This window comes from Oreochromis aureus, linkage group 5, assembly GCF_013358895.1.
Source record: "Oreochromis aureus strain Israel breed Guangdong linkage group 5, ZZ_aureus, whole genome shotgun sequence".
NCBI lineage: Eukaryota > Metazoa > Chordata > Actinopteri > Cichliformes > Cichlidae > Oreochromis > Oreochromis aureus.
The window spans coordinates 28,737,750-28,757,657 of record NC_052946.1 but is presented as its reverse complement, the minus strand read 5'-3'; the positions used below and the strand labels follow the sequence as shown (position 1 = coordinate 28,757,657).

The 19,908-nt window shown below is 37.4% G+C and overlaps 1 protein-coding gene and 1 long non-coding RNA gene across 2 annotated transcripts in view; both read right to left on the bottom strand.

Annotated features, from left to right (window-relative positions):
- rspo4 (R-spondin 4) overlaps positions 1 to 6,595 on the bottom strand; it is a 31,043-nt gene extending 24,448 nt beyond the window's left edge. The window contains exon 1 of the mRNA XM_039612040.1: positions 6,146 to 6,595. Within this exon, the coding sequence (XP_039467974.1) occupies positions 6,146 to 6,224 (79 nt within the window). The 5' untranslated portion in view covers positions 6,225 to 6,595. The remainder of the gene's footprint in view (positions 1 to 6,145) is intronic.
- Positions 6,596 to 17,775: 11,180 nt separating this feature from the next.
- On the bottom strand, positions 17,776 to 19,657 carry LOC120440219. The gene is made up of 3 exons (XR_005613080.1): positions 19,596 to 19,657; positions 19,379 to 19,480; positions 17,776 to 17,900 (listed from the first exon to the last, which is right to left on the bottom strand). It is a non-coding gene; the product is annotated as an uncharacterized LOC120440219 (long non-coding RNA).
- Between the last annotated feature and the right edge of the window lie 251 nt (positions 19,658 to 19,908).

Sequence of the window (19,908 nt, the reverse complement as noted above, 5' to 3'; positions counted from 1 at the left end):
AATAGGTGTCCTGTTATCTGTTGGACTTTGGACTTGATTTTCCTTGAACAAAAAGTTTTAAAACTTGTTTCATGACACAAATGCATCACATGGGAATGTTCTTTTCATTTTTAATGGCTGCTGATGAAAATAATTTCTTTTTTGGAGAGCTCAGTGATTTTAGATGAGAAGCAGTGAAACTAGTTGGAAAAACGTGTCCTGTGAACCTTCATCTTTCAAGAAAGGGCAAAGACTTCATTTTAGAGCTTCCTTTAATCATTAGGACTATGATTTTTTTTTTTAAAGTGAAATAGGAAAGTAAAACGATTAGTTAAAAAGCTCAGAAGCATTTGAAAAGTGAACTACATCATGAAAAGTTTAAAAATAATTTTTTTGTATGTATGTATGTTCTCATACATATGAAATTTGTAACTGCACCTGATACCATAAAAAGACATTTTGTGACAAACTATCAGTCTATTAATGGCATAAGTCCAGTCCAAAATAAGCTGTTCCTCTCACGTCTATCAATAGTCCATTTATGACTATAGACTTTATAAGAAGAGTGATCCAGCACCTGTTTGCAATCTGCTGTTTTGAAGGCACTTTATTCATTGTATCTGTCACCATCCTTAATTTTTAGAAACAGAGCTCACCATATCTGAATGAGATAGTAAAGCTAAATTAATGCATTCACACTATTATCGTTAGTTATTACTAATCTCTGGCACTCTTCCATTGTGTGTCTTTGGTCCTCCCATCACCCTCAGCATGTCATGGCAGATGACACGTTCTGCATGAGGTTCCTGCTAAAAGAGTTTTTCCTTCCCACAGTCGCCTAGTGTTTGCTCACAGGGGACTCACAGGGGTATCAAGTGCCTGGAGGTGACTTTGGTTGTGAACTGAATATAACTGCACTGCAAAGATATACGAGATACATGGATTAGCAAATAAGGATAACTTGTCTTAACCAACATATAAATAAAACAATGGAATTTCATTCACCAAAATTTGAGCAGAATGCAAAATGTTTGAGTAGGCTTTTGTACGATTAATTGCTTATAACACAATGCCTTGTTAAATACGAAATAAATGTAATTGCCATCAACAAAAATATATTTAAAAAAAATATGGAATTACATTACAATTGCTAATTAAATCCTAGAAACTCCAATATGCTCTTTTTAGTGAAAAGGTATATGTAAATTGTGTCATTCAATCTTATGGGAATTCCTGAATTTGGTTGGCTTGACTCAGCAAAGCCGACAAATTTGAAACGCACACCACTGAGGGCAGGATGAATTATAAGGACCTGTTAGTGTGTCTAGACAGCTCAGTTTTTGTTGTGGTTTTGATTTGTTCTTGGTTCTCTTGTTTGAATTTGCACCACTCTCTGTCTGAAAATGGTGTCAATATACATGACTCTGAACAACTTCAGTCCCCTCATGCCTTCAGTCTCTTAGCCACACTAAGTCAGGCAAAAGAACACCTTCTTAGTGCAGTATCTAAATATACTTTTTATATCCAGTAACCCGAGACTCCTGTAATATATTTATACAAGCACATTTTTTTCAACCGGAGTAGAAAACATCAACATTATTGATTATTACATATATATTTCACCTATGAAAACATCTTTAGCTCTACATGACTCTACTGCTTTGGTAAAACATTTTATAAAAACACTAAATAAAATGTATTAGGTTCTACTCCTTTGGAAAGGTAGTTAAAATTTCTGGTGTTGAAGATTCGTTTTCAAGTGATCTTGGCAGAGTTACTAAAGAGAACAGACTTCCAAAGACAGAATTTTCAACTCCAGTGCAGAGTGGAACAGAGCAGATTTCCCCAGAATAACTCAGTGATCCATTTGGGTTTTGAGACCCACTGAGCTCTCAGCTCATTGTCTGAAAACAGTTCTCTACACATATGCTATCGATCTGCAGGCTTAAGGGACTTACAGAGGAGCGGCAGGTTAAGGTAGCGTAAAACGCTGAACTTTGACCTCGTATGGGATTGCCCTGGGTTTTTAACAAGCACCAGGTGTAACAAGATCTGTTGGGGTTTCAGGGAAAGATGTTAACATTTTGGAAAGAGCTTACACCCTAAAACATAATTCACAAAACTAGAGTATTTAAGGAAAGTGAAGGCATAAAGATCACTGAACTAAGTTTAAATAGGAAAAATAATTAAACAATATTGTATAATGATTTTGAAGCTAACAAGTTCTCCAACTTATCATATCCATATGAGCAGTTTCTTCCTGATGTCTGAAATTTTAGCTTGCAGCTGAGTTGACATATGATGCTGTTTGTTTGTGTGTAAGTTAAGAACTTTTAAAAAATGCAATGAACCCTGTAATAAAAATCTATGTTGTGCTGGCATGATTTTAAAATTTCTTTACATGGTATATGTAATCTAGTTAAATAACCCAATCAAAAAAACAAAACAAACAAATCCTGGTGTTGCTATAAGTTTATATATTTAAGTGAAAATGATCACATTTATTTTAAGATATTCTTAACAGGAACAGATATGTTTCAAAAGTGCTCCATAATTTAAATGGCCTGTATTTGTGTAGCGCTTTTACTAGTCCCTATGGACCCCAAAGCTCTTTACACTACATTCAGTCATCCACCCATTCACACGCAGCTGATGGCAAGCTACAGTGTAGCCACAGCTGCCCTGGGGCGCACTGATAGAGGCGAGGCTGCCGGACACTGGCGCCACCGGGCCCTCTGACCACCACCAGTAGGCAATGAGTGAAGTGTCTTGCCCAAGGACACAACGACCGAGACTGACCGAGCCAGGGCTCGAACCGCCAACCTTCCGATTACAAGACAAAATGCCAACTCTTGAGCCACGATCGCCCCCAATAATGTGTATATTAACAAGAAAAAGGTGGAGTCGCACACTAAAAAAACACAAGCTGTAGGGTTGCTACCGTCATGTCCCAATGTCCAGACACTTGACAGCAGCAGAGTTAAAAATGTCTTGCAATTTAACATCTTTTTCACCTCTTGATCTCCCAGCTTGTGTTACATTTTCATCATCTTTCTACTACCTTTAAATGTTGTTATGGAGCCCCTGGAGATCTGGAAAACCTTTGTCTTGTGCGCTTCACTACACATAAGGTGTTTGCACAACATTATTGATTTGAGTGCATGAAACTGTTACCTTATGTCACATTATGAGCTCTGCATGATGGTCCTGATAGGCTGTTTGTATTCTGATGCAGCTTTGTTTTTAATTGTTTTTATGTTAACTATTATAAATAGGAAATATAAATGTAGATTTTTCTCTTTATATGTTGTACTTTGATTACTGTCTGTTTTCAGTGCAATGATGCAATGTTCTTCATCTTCTATGCTGTTTCAGAGAAGGTTGCTCAATAATTAGTCTGAATTTTCTTGCAGATGTAGCAGCAATTGTTTAATATTGACTGATGATTTCATGTTTACTGCTGCTACACACAGGGGCATTGATTCAGTAGTTTTCTAAAACATAATGCTCTTTTTTTTTTCAATTTCCAAGTGCTCGTTTTTAAAGATTTTGACTCTTTAAAATTCTTTGACTTTATTCTTTACCTTATGTTTTCCCAAAAGGCAAAATCAATTAGCCAAAATTGTTGGTGAACAGACACGGATGACTAGCAGCATCCAAGTGGCAGTCTTAGAAAGTTAAACATAAAGCCAGACCAATAACTATCAAAGAAGTCTGTGCTTTATATAGTATTTGCATATTTTTTGGTGCTGCTATTAATGCACATTTAAAGAGGTTTGGACCTCTGCAGCTACTGCACCATGCCCTTCAGAAAGCCTGCTCTGTAATGTTACGTGGTCTGCCACTTCACGGCTGAGTTGCTGTGGTTCCTAAATGCTTCCACTTTCCCATAATGTCACTTAGAGTCTGAGAGAAGAAATTTCATAAACTGACTTGTTGCAATGATGGCATCCTATCAGAGTACCAAACTCATTTTTTAGCAACAATTTGTAAAGGCAGACTTGGTGCTCATTTTTATACACCTGTAATAATCGTTAATGTGTAGCCAGTGAGAAAAGTACTAACTACTTTCAAAGTTCCCAGTGCCATTGCTAAAGTATAAAATATAAAACATTGGGTAAACATAGATGCAGTCAAAATGAACTTACTTCTGTAACACCTGTGCCCACAAAGTCTTTATTTTAAGAAATACAGATAGACCTGGTAGATGCAGACAGGTAATGATTTCACTAAAACTCAGTGTGCCGCTCAAAATAAGCTCAAGTCATCCAAACTAAAATGGTACTTTACTTCATTACACATTACAGACTTGGACGATGTTAATGTGTCTCATAATAATGGTGCAGTTCTTACTTATTTTGCAAGTTGTTATGCTGTCATATTAAGTCTTTTGAGTGTGTGAGAGGAGTAGGTGGAAGCATTTTTCTACAATTTGCTGTTGTTTTTTTTTTCCCCATTGAGTGTTTTTTTTTTTTACCACGGTCAGTCATAAACAGTTACGAGTGCACATGAATACTGATAGAGTGAGGGATAATTGCAGGAGAAAAAAGAGCAAACAAGGAATGAAGAGAAAAGACAGATTAAAATTAAGCTACTTTCGGCTGCTCCCTAATTCACAAGTGGTCGTCCCAGCGGGTAGCCCCTCATGTTTGATTTGACAGATTTTTACGTGGGATGCCCTCCCTTTCCTGACACAACCCCCGAGGAATTTGTGCCTCCTCCCGGGAAGGAAAAATCAAATGACAGCATAAATCTCTGTGGTAAAAAGAGATGAATGCTGACAGCAGGTCAAGCAGTCATTCCAACAGCTAGCATTTAACCCTTTAGACCTATAAATGCAATCCAACATTAACCTGTTCTAAGGTATTAGCATCAAATGTCATCCAGTATGAAATGTTCAGCTCGTATAATGTATTATTTTTTAAGTAGGAGTTTTTATAAGTCATTATAACTTGCACATTTTATAGGCTATCTTCTAATGTGTTTGGTTAATATTCTCTTGCCTCATTTGGGAAACATTAAGGATTAAAGATTCCACTTTAGGACTTGCATGAAGTTGTTTACATATACTGTACAGTAGTAGCCATTTTGTGGCAATGATTTAATCCAGTTTTAAATGTGAAACATGATAAAAATGACAAAATAATAAATTATTCATGTATCATGTTACCATCTATGTGCGTCCAATACCATCACATGTTTATCATAAGCACATGACAGAATTAAGATTTTGAAAATGTCTCTCGTTCTTTTAATTTGCCTTTTCACAACCTGAATTGGATGTGCATAAACCTGAGTGAGTGTTAGTGGCAACTGATGGCTTTATGAAGCCCCTATAATTATTATCTTAACACCTGACCTCTAGGCGGGTGATGGGGGCAGAGAGAAAAATGTTACAAGCCAGAATGATGGTCTAATTGAGACCGGATCCCCCTCTATTAGTCTCAGATTTCTTAGGAAATACAAGACACCGGTGAGCATGAGGGTTACCACAAACCTGTGTGGCTGTGGTCTGGACTGTTTTCAGAGGGATTGGACAAGAAAGTCATTAGAGACAAATCTGGATCTGGAGATAATTCCCAAACACTGTGACTATATGCTGGTACAGAGTTTAACAAGAAAAGACATGCTAGTTTATACACTGAATACTGAGGAAATAAAGTAATTCAGGGAAATAAAAAGTGATTCTTATTTATTAGTAATAATCTGTATACAATAAGTTCTGTAGAATGTTTCTGAAATACTTGTTTTGTGGTTTTCTGGAGTAATTAACAGAAAAATGGATCTTTCTTTGTTAATTAGACCAGATAAATATCATTATGATGATGATAAAGTTATATGAGAGCTGTATAAACAAGAACTGCAACCTAAGCTTCTTTAATTGACACCTGCTCTCTAGTGTAAGCATGTCTTAAATGATGATGATGACGATGAATAAATATTTGTATTTGCAGTGAGATGTAACCTTTTTTCAGAAATTAAGCTGTCTGCCTCGTTATGTTTTTAAAATAATGCACAGGTATCTCCAGTTGGTTCCTGTTTTGTTGTACATGTGGAACATAAGTTCATTTGTTAAGAAAGTGGGAAAAAAATGAAACTGCAGTAAGTCCTGTTGTAGTGTTATCATGCTAACAGCCTCTTTGTGGTCTTTTCATGGTGTACTCACCACTTTGCTTCTGCATGATGCCGGACCCCATCCTGATCACTTCACATAACAAGGACATCACAAGGAGTGGCAAATGCATCTGGGCTGCTGGTAAGCACCCGTTTCAGCGCCGGGTTGCGGACATCTGCAAAGACTCCAGGGGTTTCAGTTGAAAATATAGTTCCACTGTGAGGCACAGAAAGAAACGAAAATAGAAAGGGGCAAAGACTCAGGGTTTAAAAGACGTAGGGGTGGATGGAGATGAAGGGAAGAAGATAAACGTGAGGGACCAAAGCAGAAATAAGAATGAGTGCTGAAGTGAGAGAAGAGAGGAAACACAAGGAAAAAAATCCTTTTGCTCTTTGTTCTGTTTCGCAGAGATGATTTAGGGCTGAGATGAGGAGACAGGCAGCCATAGACAACAAAGAAGAGCACAGCAGAGGGACGGATAGGTGGTGAAGAAAGCAGAGAGGTTTGTCTGCTTCCTCAGACTGGCAGATTGGAGGGAAAACTCTACATTTAACTACCACTGTCAAATTTGCGATAAACGAGCTCCACTTATCCCACAACCATCTTTAACCCTTTAAGGCTGCACTCTCAGCCCTAAGTGGTTCCATATTTCCAGCTTGATCTTTAGCCTCCTCCTCCTGGCTCAGTCTATTGTTGTTCAATCTCTTCTTTTTATTATCCCTGTTTAATTTTTTGTGTGTGCAAGTACTGGGCAGCTTTGTTTTCTATGGCAAAGTCAGTAAACTTAATTTGACCACCCTGAAAGAAAAAAAGCAGCTGGAAACAGCAGAGCTCAGACTCTAAAATTTGATTATAGGCTGGCACGTTTTGGCAATTGATTTGTTGTGCCTGTTTGGGTAAGTAGTCAGGTAAGTGGGCAAGGGCAAGCCAAACTCATCTCTTTGGTTGACCACAAACCTCAGTCGCTGGGAATTTGTTTTGATTATACAAATATATGATCAAATACATCACTACACCCATTTTTGTTTTGACATGGACAAAGTCTGTCTGATTTGGTAGGTTTTTAATTTAATATAAAATATATACTGCACCATTTGGATTTCAGGATGTTTTAACAGCAAGTCGGTCCTGGTCAAAATTACTGCACTAGTTGCTAATATGTTTGGCATCAACAAGTTTTGCAACTTACACATCATACTAATACAAAACATAATGCAGTCTTTCAAAAGATGCTTCCTTTTTTCTAATTATTGGTGTAAAATGTTATAATAATATGGCATTAAGAGACACTGTCACCATAAAAATGATTAATTTGTTTTCTAGATGTAGACTAGAAAGAATGGCTTATTTTATTTAATACACATTTATATTTCACAATATTAAGCCCTTCTAAAAAAGAAACAAAAAAATCCCACTGCATGGCCGGCAGTGTTGCGGCTTTGACTCACATGTTGCATGCTATTCCCTTTTGTTTGTTCTGTTTTTTTCATCCTGTTTATTAAGAACAACCTTAATGTTTCATGTCATGTCTCTATTTAGACTAATTGTCTTTTAAACTGAAGCTGATTTAAAGACTGACTCACAGCAGCCTAAATTACTAGATCAAAGATACAGATTTATGTAGCAGAGAAAATCTTTTTGTTTTTTTACACTCTAGAAAAGAAAACAGTTATGATGAACCCTTTGGATTTGTTGCTGGCACTAGTGGATGAACCCCATTGCTCATTGGCAAATTTCTTATGGGAAAGAACTACATATGAAAAATATTTTAAATCCTCATACTGCCTACCACTGATAAACAACTTTATGTCTCTGAAACTGAGCCTTTTCCAGCAGTTTGGATGATCTAAGAACCTATAAGTGAAAGGTTACATGTTTAAATGTACTGGCAGCTAACTGATCCATATCTTAAGATTAGTAAGATACTAAATTCAGAACCTCCTTGAAACCACAGATGTGTTTTCGTCCCGTCTCTCTCCCTCTTCACCCGGTCCTCCCTGAGCCTGGTTCAACAAGAGGCTTCTTCCCGTTAAAAGGAAGTTTTTCCTTCCCACTGTCACCAAGTGCTTGCTCAAAGGGCGTCAGCTAATTGTTGGAATTTTCTCTGTATTATTGTAGGGTATTTATCTTATAATATAAATGGCCTTAAGAGAACTGTTATTGTGATTTGATGCTATATAAAAAAACTGAATTGAAAAAATGTCCTGGCTTAATGTTTAAAATGAAGTAGCCATGATAGTAAAATAGTTTGCAAGGATTCAGCTGTATTTAAACAATTTCCTTTTTAGAATTTTGGTTCTCATATAGAGGTTTTCTACTCCACCTGAGCACTCAAAGCACTTTATACAACATGCTGCATTCACACATTCATACCTGCATATACCTTTTATCTAACATTCACACATGTTCATGCTCCAGTGAACACATTGGAGAGCAGCCTAGGGTTAGTATCTTGCCCAAGGATATTTGACATGCACACCAGAGCAACCAGGGATTGAACCACCAACCTTCCAATTAGTAGGTGACCTGCTCTACCTCCCCAGCTACCTCCTATTTTATGCCACTGCTTTTAATTTTAATTTAATAACACATTTTCTCTAATGGCGTCAACCAATCAATATAATGTTTACAATTAATCAAGAGTCATACATATTATTTAGACTTGGACTGTTAGTTTGACAAAATAAAATCAGTGACGTGACCGAACTATGAAAACGAATAATTTTGGGATTCTAGAATCTGCTTTAGTCCAGCACATAGCAGACTGTTTTCGTGGTTCTCATTAAAACCGTATGGTGTTATGATGGGAAATGTCAACCCAAGTCTTTGGAATAGACAAACCACTGAAATGGTAAAAACAAAAGCTTTCAGTCTATAAAAATAGAATTTGTTTTTCTTGAGGTCCGGTAGAGATGACTCTATTGAGATACAAGGTTTTAATTCGCTTCCCTCTGCACACATTTAGCAATACTTCAATCCCTCGATTGACTGTCAGGCTTCCACATTAAGATGTTTTCAGACCACAGCCTTTTTACAGAGTTGGACAGAGTAAACTGTGGCTTGTGGTGAAATTAGAAGAAGAGAGACATCAAGTAAGAAGAATTATTATTGGTGTCTGAAGCTCTGCCTGTGTTTGCACTACTGATGGTAAGTTTAGTCTTGATTTGAGATTTATTTGTTCTAAACATGTTCAGCAGGGTGTTAGTTAGTGTCCCACTATGTACACATACACGGTTAACTGTAAAACAGCCTCTAATTAAATTACTTGAAATCATATGCCTTAAATATACTGGTTTTAGAGAATTTACTGTCTACTGTCTGCTTCATCTGTCTGCTGAAGGGGTCCTCTGCGCCATTTGAATTCTGACATCACTATTGAGAAAAACACCCGGATGGCAACATGCTTTAGAAAACTGTTCCTGAGGGCACACAAAGCACGATGGTGCTGTCACAGTGTTGCAACAACAACTAGTAAACCTTTGCTGTCAAGAGAAAATTTGCTGACTAAAGCTGCTTTTCAACCCAAAGAACTCTGAGTCCCAGGAACTTTTTAAAAGGACCAAAAAGTTTATTGGATTGTTTATTGTAAGTGTTTTCAGAATGTTGGGCCAATATTTGATAAAAATATGAAACATGAAATGTGGAACATAATAAGATGAAACAGAATAGCCTCTAAAAAGCAGATAGTTTTTCATGTGTTAACTTTCTGCTGCAAAGTTAAAGAAGTTAGCATGCTATTCATATTCCTTTTTCATGATAACAGCCTGAGTTTTCCATATTATTTTGAAGTGAGACACTATAACAAGCTGCCCCTGTCCTGTAGGTTGTGGTAATGCATCTAAGTGGACGGATCTGTTGAACAATGCTGATGTTATGTAACAAGGATACTGTCAGGTCTTTAGATTTATTCTAGGTTGTGGTGAGTTTTGGTTTTGAGCTCCACAGTCTTCTGAGGCAGACTAAAACACAGAGGAGAACGAGCCTTTGCGATTGCTGTGCCTATACTATGGAACAGTCTGCCCATTTAAATTAGGATCTCTCCAACCCTTGACATTTTTAAATCCCGACCAAAAACACATCTTTACTCCGTAGCTTTTAATTGTAACTGTGAGTTTTTGTTTTGTTCTCTTTGTGTGTGTTTCATTGATTGATTCTGTTTATGTGCTATATTCCTAGTATCTCTGATTTTTATTATCTATATTTCCAGGTCATAGTTTCTAGTTTTATGTTAGTTTCCCTTTGTTTCCAGTCTGTGATTTTCCTTAAATTATGTAATCTTTATCTTTTGTGTTCCCTCTGTATGTCTCCCCAGTCAATCATGTTTATCTCCCGTCTCTGTATTGAGTTCAAGTGTCTTTGTCCTCATCTCAGCGTTGGCTACTTCCTTTTTGATAGTCCCTCGTCTTCTGTGTGTTGGGTTTAGTTTTGCTTCCTCTAGTCTCTTTAGCCTGATTCCATTCAGCTGTATTCCCTTGCGTTTCTTATCTTTCTAATTATCTGGTGTATGTATATAATTGTCTCAGTCTTTCCTTGACCTTTGTTGAGTTCTCCCTCATAGTTGTGTCTGTCCTAGTTCTGTGTTTTCTAAAAAGAGTTAAGGTTTCTGATTTTTGCTCCTGGCTTGCTTATCTTTGTATTGTTTTTTAGAGTTTGCAATAAAGCCGAATTTGAGTTTTACTTTGTACTTTGGAGTTCTGCTGCACAGACACCTTGAAAGATATATTGTTCAAATTTTGCAAAGGATGAGAGTGAGGATGTGCGGTTGTTGATCTTGGTTTACTGTTTTCCAAAGTGGGATAAGATGAGCATTGTCAATAAACTGGACTTAAACACCCAAAATGCTAGGCTTAAAGTAAACAAACAGGTTTTAAAAGCTATTGCAAAATAAAATTAAAAACTAGAAGGTATATGATGGGTATAGAATATTTCCCCCAAACTTCCCTGTCCCCTTTATTTTAGATCTGAATTTTGTAGACACCTTAGTTACATGCATTTCTTTTTAGTTACCATATAGCCAACCATGCATTCTCTTCCGTTTATCCAATTCATTAAGTTTATGTATTAGCATAATTATACTAAGACTGAATGGATCCCAAAAATAAAAATAAAGTATGAGAACCAGAAAAGATTACAGAAAAAGATCCCATTAAGTAGAATTTGAAAGGAAAAACTATATACTGGAAGTATGCTAGCTATATTTACATTAAAATATTTAATAGAAAAATATTCCCTTGTGTTACTAAAATGATCAAGTCTAAACAAATGCACTGATATTAGGTTTCCCTGTTTCATGCCTACTCCTGGTAGGCAGTGCTGTGTAGCTCTCCATCATCTATAAAAGAAAAAAAATCTGGAATGTCATTTGATAATGGGGAAAATATGTTTTATAGAGGAGCGAGCTCAAAAAACATATAAACAACTCACTGAAGTATGCAGAGTACCGGGTATTAGAGTCCAAAAAACAATTAGGTGAGCGACCATAAAAGGGTCTGCATGTTTAGCAAAAAGAAAAATGGTATTTTGATCTGTTTCAGAAATGCTTCATTGCACGCATTTCCTGACTCTCAAAGCTAAGGAACGCTGTAAAGTTTTACTCAAAAGAAAGGCCATCAAAGAAATGACAGAGTGGAAAGTTTGGGTTCCTCACAGGTGCTGTTTTTATCAGGAATGTGCAAAGTACATGGGTTTAATTCCTTTGTAAACTGCACATCATGAATCTGTCACCATCAACAACTAAATAACTAAATGCATTAGAAAATGTTTTTTTAACAGTCAATGTGAGCTGGTGTGTGTTTAGCAAATGATACTTTCATCTTAAAAGTCAGTTAACAACTCAGTCTGTCATGAGTCATGAACAATTTATCACCACAACTGACTGCACAGAGTCTTCCATCATGGTAACAGAGGCAGGTTATTAAAATGCCAAACTGCTGTTTTTTTATTGACTGACCAACCTTTATTTATCCTACAGACACAAACTTAACCAGCTGCTGACAGACTGCCACTAAACACATTGTTAGCACACACTCAACACAGATACACACAGTTAGCGCTGATTTGGGCATTGGGAGTTGGAGGGTGAAAATATTTTCTGCACTGTAGTAGTATTTCACCAACAGCCTGTTACCACAATGTGATATAGTGAGTAAATGGATGCTTTGCACATTTAGAATACTTACACTCATAGTTATTATATGAGATGGAGATGGGAATTGATAAGAATTTAGCAATTAGCAGGTATCAGTTTGATTCCTTATTTATTCTCACTGGATCTGCTTTGAGAGAAAAGCAGCTAAGGAGAATATTAAAGACGTTACATTCTGCAGTTAATTAATTGCATGCTGTGTGGTTAAATGTTTTCACATGTTTGGGGTAGTGCTGTCAGCGTTAATCTCGTTAAAATGACGTTAACGCCATAACCGCATTAACGCGGCAAATCTCTGTTTGCGAGTTAGCATGGATCGCCCCATGTGGGGCTGCACCGCATTAGCGCCATTTTAACGAGATTAGCTGTAAACTGACAGCACTAGTTTGCAGTATTTCCCCATATTATTGTGATCAGTGTTGGGGTCATCACTCAAACAGTAATGACCCCAAGTAATGTATGACACATATTACACACAACACTTTTCTTAAAAGTAATGCAGTATGTTACTTAATTACTCAGAGGCAAAAGTAATTCGTTATAATACTTGTTACAATACTTTCGTGTTACTCCGTAAAAAGTTCTATAATTATCATTCATCAATATAAACCTAGAGGCTACAGTCCCACACACCAACACAAATCCCTATCCTAATGAGGACTATGGGCTCAAAATGTATGGGCTCAAAATGTGGTCATAAATATTTTGTACTTGTAAATCAGGATTTGTATGTGTAAAAAGAATTTGTGCGTGCGTAAAAAAGATTTGTATGTGTAAAAAGAATTTGTGCATGTGTAAAAAAGATTTGTATGTGTAAAAAGAATTTGTGCGTGCGTAAAAAAGATTTGTATGTGTAAAAAAGATTTGTGTGGACTTAGCCAAAAAAACCCCTGCAAGTTACAAGTACGAATTTTGACCCTATTTTTCTTCCTGTCATCTGATTGGTCAATGTCATGTCAATCACAAATGTAACAATCCAATCAGAGAACAGATGGGTTTGGCTGTCGGAGGGCACTTTTTGAACTGCAGGTCCTTGAAGGAATAAATGCCCTTTACATGCCAACCCAGCGTTTCCTTCATCACCACGAAGGAAAACAGTCTGTGGTCGTCCAAGTTTGGTGATTTTTGTGTCACAGGTCTACGTGCTTTATACAGGGACTTCCACAGCCTTTTCAACAGCGCTGCGGACCGCGGGGGGGGCAGTGTTTTGGAAATGACAGTCTTCATTACAAAGCTTTCTTCGTTATGAATTAGCATACATGTTTTTATTGAACATTTGAAGAACTAGCAAAAAAACCAGAAACTGTTGTAGAGGACATAAAGTCAGAGATAGAAACGACAAGGAGCAGGTGCATCTAGTACAGGTAGAGCTGCTGCAAAAACCCACAGAGCTCAGCAGCCAGCGCAACAAATTCTGGATCCTTTGCTTTTAGTTAGCATTAGCAGCACATCCTGCGTCCGATGTGAAAGGACCTTTATGCTGCGCACTGTGACTCACAGCAATGGTCCCGGGTCAGCCCTGACTTTGTGTTAAACTAATCCTAAAGTAATAATGGTATTTCTAACCACTGACATACCACAACTTTATCCTTTCAACAGCTGCTGGAAGTAAGGGGACCTAGCTGCTATCGGATATTTATATAGAGATCCTCCAGCTTCAAACTGTATTACCCTTCAAGGACCTGCAGTTCAAAAAAAGTGCCCCTCCGACAGCCAAACCCATCTGTTCTCTGATTGGATTGTTACATTTGTGATTGACATGACATTGACCAATCAGATGACAGGAAGAAAAATAGGGTCAAAATTGTACTTGTAACTTGCAGGGTTTTTTTTTTTTGCTAAGTCCACACACAAATCTTTTTTACACATACAAATCTTTTTTACGCATGCACAAATTCTTTTTACACATACAAATCTTTTTTACACACACACAAATCTTTTTTACACACACACAAATCTTTTTTACGCACGCACAAATTCTTTTTACACATACAAATCCTGATTTACAAGTACAAAATATTTATGACCACATTTTGAGCCCATAGAGGACACTTATATAGAAATGGTGGCTGCAACCTGACTGCTTATCAGTTTGTTACCTGTTAAAGTTCAGGTTCTGGCAGCTGGAGTGGGGTCGGCATTCATCTGTAACGTCACTCTGGATACTTGGCTAGCTTAGCCAGCATTAGCATGCTGTCAGCCTAGATGCTTGCAAAGAGCCAAAGTTGTGTTAGCCGCGTAATGCAGTTTTTTCTTTCCTGGATGCAGTTTCCACTTTACTACTGCACTTTCGTCCTTCTGTGCAATAATAATAAAAATAACATCCATATCCATGCTATAGACTGTGCCACTCTATCCCTCCTCCACAAGTGCAAGTGAAACTAATTGATAAGCAAGCAGACTAACAATTCCAAGGAATTGAAATACTCTTAACGGTTTCTGTAGGGAACCAGTTTTCAATTCCCATCCCTACTCACCATTCACTTGGGAAAAACTACACCTACAGGTACACTGAAGTGCTCATAAATATTAAATTAGCCAATCACGAGGCAGGAAGGCATGTACAGTGTTGGTCAGATATTTGCATACACCCATTATGGGTATTGTTAAGGTTTTACTTTTTTTAATCTTTGGCTTAGGCTCCCAGAGGTCCTGCTTTTACACCCGGGGTTCCATTCCACCGTGATGGACAGTCTAACCGCCAAACACCTCTATCTAATTTAAGATAAGATAAGATAAGATAAGATAAGATAAGATAAGATAACCTTTATTAGTCCCACACGTGGGAAATTTGTTTTGTCACAGCAGGAAGTGGACAGTGCAAAAGTTATATAGCAAAATTAGAATACAATAAGAATAGAATAGAAATAAGAATACTGTACACAACTGTAAAGAATAGAATAAAATAAAATACTATATACAGTAGAATAAATAGAATAAAATATACAATAGGATAAAAATAGAATGCAAATGCTTTATACAACTGAGTGAAAAATACAACATTTTCAGAAAAAGAGTATTGCACTTGGTGTTATTGCACATGTGTGTGTTAGATCAGTTGAAGTCTTTGTTGTGGAGTCTGACAGCAGTGGGGAGGAAAGACCTGCGAAGTCTCTCCGTCCCACACCGTGGGTGCGGGACTGTTCATCAAAAAATCATGTTCATTCTTTCTAATGATCTCTCCTTATTGAAATTGTTTTCTTAGGTCTGCAAAAGGATATTGTTTGTAGTTAGGGCTGCCACGATTAGTCGACTAGTCACGATTACGTCGACTATTAAAATCGTCGACGACTAATTTAATAGTCGACGCATCGTTTGAAGCTTTGTAAGATCCCAAAAGACGCAGGAATAAGTAGTAGTATTTAAGAGTGTAATAACGGACTGAAACAGAAGATGGCAGCACTGCATGTGTAAGGATGCCAGCTGCCGTTAAACCCCGAAGAAGAAGAAGCGGTGTCCCAGAATTCATAGCGCGGCCCAGCGCAGTTGTCAACAATGGCGGCAGCTAGTTAGTTTTACTATTACTCTTATTATTTTTGGGGGGTCACAAAATAAAGTTTAACATATTTTCAGGCCAGAATGTAGCTGTTTAACCTCAAATATCTGCTCAGTTTATCAAGACACCACGTATTTTCAAAAGCACTCCGACGTTTTCGGAGACGTCTGTTACCCACCAGCTCGATAGTTAGCCAGGGTTCAAGGCTCACTAGAGCCTGTGAGAACAACGGACTCCCGGCAAATCGTTTTCAAACCCACCGCTGTCTTTCGCTACTCAGGTTAAACATGTAATATAAGTCACTTAGATAACTTAAAAATGTTATTGTTTGGCTTTTTTTAGTATTTTATTTGTTCCTAAGTAAATCCGTTTGGCTGAGAAAAGTTATAGTTTTTACACAGCTGAATAAATGTCAAGCAGAAAACTGATTATCAGAAGTGTGAGATGCTCGAGAGTATACTCTGGTGTCCTGTTAAATTTTAGATAGCAAGGAGCAGACGGCTGAGTTTATTAAACTCCACCGAAACAATCTGCAAATGTCATTAAAATTTAATAAACTATCATCTTGTCTTTATTTTTAGTTAGCACATACCTTAAACACTTAAAGCTGTAAGCTAATGATAGTTATATAAGAGCAGATGCATGCTGGTGCAATAAACTGTACGTTTTACGTCCAATGGATGCATGATCTGATTAGTCGACTAATCACAGAAATAATCGGTGACTAGTCGACTATCAAAATAATCGTTTGTGGCAGCCCTACTTGTAGTGACTAGGTGTTTATTACTTGCTGCATTATTGTTGTGTCAGATGACACGATTAAAATAGCATCACGGATTTCAAATAGCATCATGTTAAAGTTCCTGAGCAATCTAGTTTGTAGTTTTATTTCTGAATTTGAAAAACAAAAGGATCAACAACCAAATCACAGGAATCAGCATCAAACAAACTGATGGGAGTAGCTATTCTCCAAAATATTTTTTTTCAACTAACATTATATAGACACCAGCTATGTTCAATATCAGAATTAAACTTTTCATCAATTTTGATATGATCCAAATCTCTCCAGCTGACATACCATACAAAGATGGGTCTCCAAGCCCCCTGAACCTCATAAGCCCACACACGCTCACCCCCCCAAAAAAGAATGGGATTTCTGACTGTATGCATTGCGTGCATTGACTTGAGTTGGTCTGACCAGGAAAAAAAAGTGGTAAAAAAGAAGAAAACCAAGCCCTCTGTGTGATTGTAACCATTTCCCTCACAGTGGGTAGATGAATGAAACCAACAACAGAAGAGGAATTCTAACGCAAGGTCACATGAAGTTCACTTGTAGGGGTGTATATGTGTGAAACCAATTGAAAATGTGTTTTTGTGGCTTTAATCCCTAATCAGATAAAGAGCTCCTGTGAAGGCTTGGAATGTGTCCACAAGTGGACACATTGTTTTGGATGTTCTTTGAAGCCATTTCTCTGTAGAAGTTTGAAAATGGAAACTAAAAAGATATATTTTATTTCATCAGGAAGTAATTAAAAAAAAATAGGAGTACTATACCTCCGAATGGGTAAGGAGTGGCAGGATGGTTTAATCCATATATGCAGATATTCCTTTTTTCTAAACCAAGCCCAAAGAATTATCTAACTGTGATTACAGACACTTTTACTCTTTAGCGGTAATGTACTTTGTGTAGTCATAGTGTCCTAGCATGCAGGGGCTGGGGCAAACCACTGACTGCTTGACGTCATTTGTGCCCGTGTGCTATACAATCTAATCATTTGGCTCTGATGTTGTCCCCTTGCTTTATCTTAGCAACTCTAGCTTAGTATGATTCATTAAGGTATACAATAAAGAAAACTATATTTGAATAACATTACATCAAACATAATTGTACCAAAGTTGGAAGGATACGATTGTCTAAAATTTTTATTGCTGGAAAAAAGATTCAGGCATGGGAAATAGTTCAATTTACTGTTTAGGTTTGAGATTTTTACAGATGAAATTGCTCAGATAAGTTACTTTAGAAGAACTCTTTGTGTCCACTAAATCGCCTCTGTGGTGTACTTTTGTAATTTGGAAGAAGATTACAAATAAAAGAGGGAAACACAGGCCATCTGTTGGGAGGATGAGAAACGGAGGCACAGGCTGGGATTTGGAAAACATGAGTCCTGCAAAAGAGAAAGACAAGAAGCCAACGGGCTCTGCAAGGCCATGACCACAGGGTAAATATGCAACAGATGCTAAAATTGTATATCAAATTTATATTCCGCTTAGCACGCCATGGCAACAGGAGTTTATTTGCACATCGTATCTCTGACAAACAACCGTTTTCCTGAAGACCAACATCTTTGGTCAAACACAAATGAGGGTTAAATAGATGATAAATAGTTATAAAAAGACACATGGATAAATAAGACAGAGTTTTTTGGACACAGAACTGCTAAAATAGCTTAACGTATCTTCATGAGCTTTTAGGTTTCTTTTTTTTACCAGCATCAGATTAGCACCCGAAAATACTGTATACCTGTTCTGGGTACTTCCCACCCTCTTTTTTTCTCCCTATCAGGAGCTCCAAGGAAGGTTTGAACACTAAGGTCATTTTCTGTGGAGATATGAGAGGCATGCGGCAGCGATAAAAACCTCCACATGGTGGACTGTTGTTGCTGTTCTACATTTTTCACCGACTTTTAAGCACCAAGAGGTAAACTTGGGTCAGTGCTACACATCTGCTGGAATGAGCTGTCAGATGTTTCTGTGCGTCTAAACACGTTGCTCGTATGGGTTGTATTTTTTAAAGCCCATTTTAACCGGCCAGTTACATTCAGATAAATCGGTCTAACATTGAAAACTACATAAAATAAAGAAGCTGCTTTTGGCTGCTCCCTTATTCATCAGGGGTCACCACAACAGGTAGATCCACATGTTTGATCTGGCAGATTTTTTACACCAGATGCCCATCCTGAAACAACCCCAAAGGGTTTTGTGTCTCCTCCCAGGATTAAACCAGGGATCTTTCACTTTATTAGTTCCTCTCTGTTTGGAACTTGCACTCCCGCTACTGCCACCTGCTTACTGCCTGAACCATCAACCCAAATGTCCTGGCCCCTACTCACCTGCTTCCACTCTGCTAATCAGTCCTCTCCGCTCTGCTAAACATTCCCCTCATTCATTTGTTAAATTTTCTGTGCGCTTTGTATCACTGCTGTCCAGCGCTTTGTTTTCCAGGTCAGTTTATTCTCATGTCTGTCCAACATGATGCTGCACTGATTCCACACAAAGCTTTGCAGATGTAAGTCTACTTTTTCTAACTGTCAGCTGCTTTTCAAAGGCAGTATCATAAATATGGGAACAATAAAAAATAAGGGCTGATCTTATTCATATTTATACCTTTGCTTTGTCTTTTAAAAAACTTATTTTCAGTACTGTGGAATTTGATTATATTGCAATTCTCCTTCTCAGGTCTTCACTGAGTTCCTTGGTCATTTTTGTCAAACAAATTCTTTTTATGCTGGCAAAGAGAAACTACCAGTTGTAGTCAATCACAGTCCCTAATAAGACGTTAATAGGCTTTGGCGTTGTCAAGTTAAAACACTATATAAAATCTTCAGCACCACTTGTTAAAGGATGGACGTGAGTGTGTACATACGTTAACATGTCTGCAAGCTTTTGATCCTTGGTGGAATGGAGACTATCCAAAGTTGTGCGACCAATTCATTAACTCATTTGTTTGTTGTACAATTATTCCAACCTGGGGGGAAAAACAGTTTAGAGAAATCATTAAAAGCCCAAAATATTCTGTGATGAATAATTTCTGACCACAACTGCAGACACTGTTAAGATGAAATGCAGGAAAAACTACTTACTTCACCCAATAACTGTTTCCACATATCCTTTACTATGGTCGAGTTTCAGTGATGCATTTGGTGACTTTAAACTTGAAACACTCGTTTAAGAACTATATTTTGAAGATTAAGAATAATCTGCATCAATGGTAAAATATTCTAGATAACTTTCCATGACTTGTTTATGTTGACTGAAGTAAGCGGTCTGTGTTTTGCAGGAAAGGAGAAAGCCTGCATGAACAAATGAAAAGCTAATAAGCAAACGATCGTGATTTACATTAACTCTGATTATGGTTTTGATAGTTTTTCAAGCCAACACAAAGCTGTGAATGAT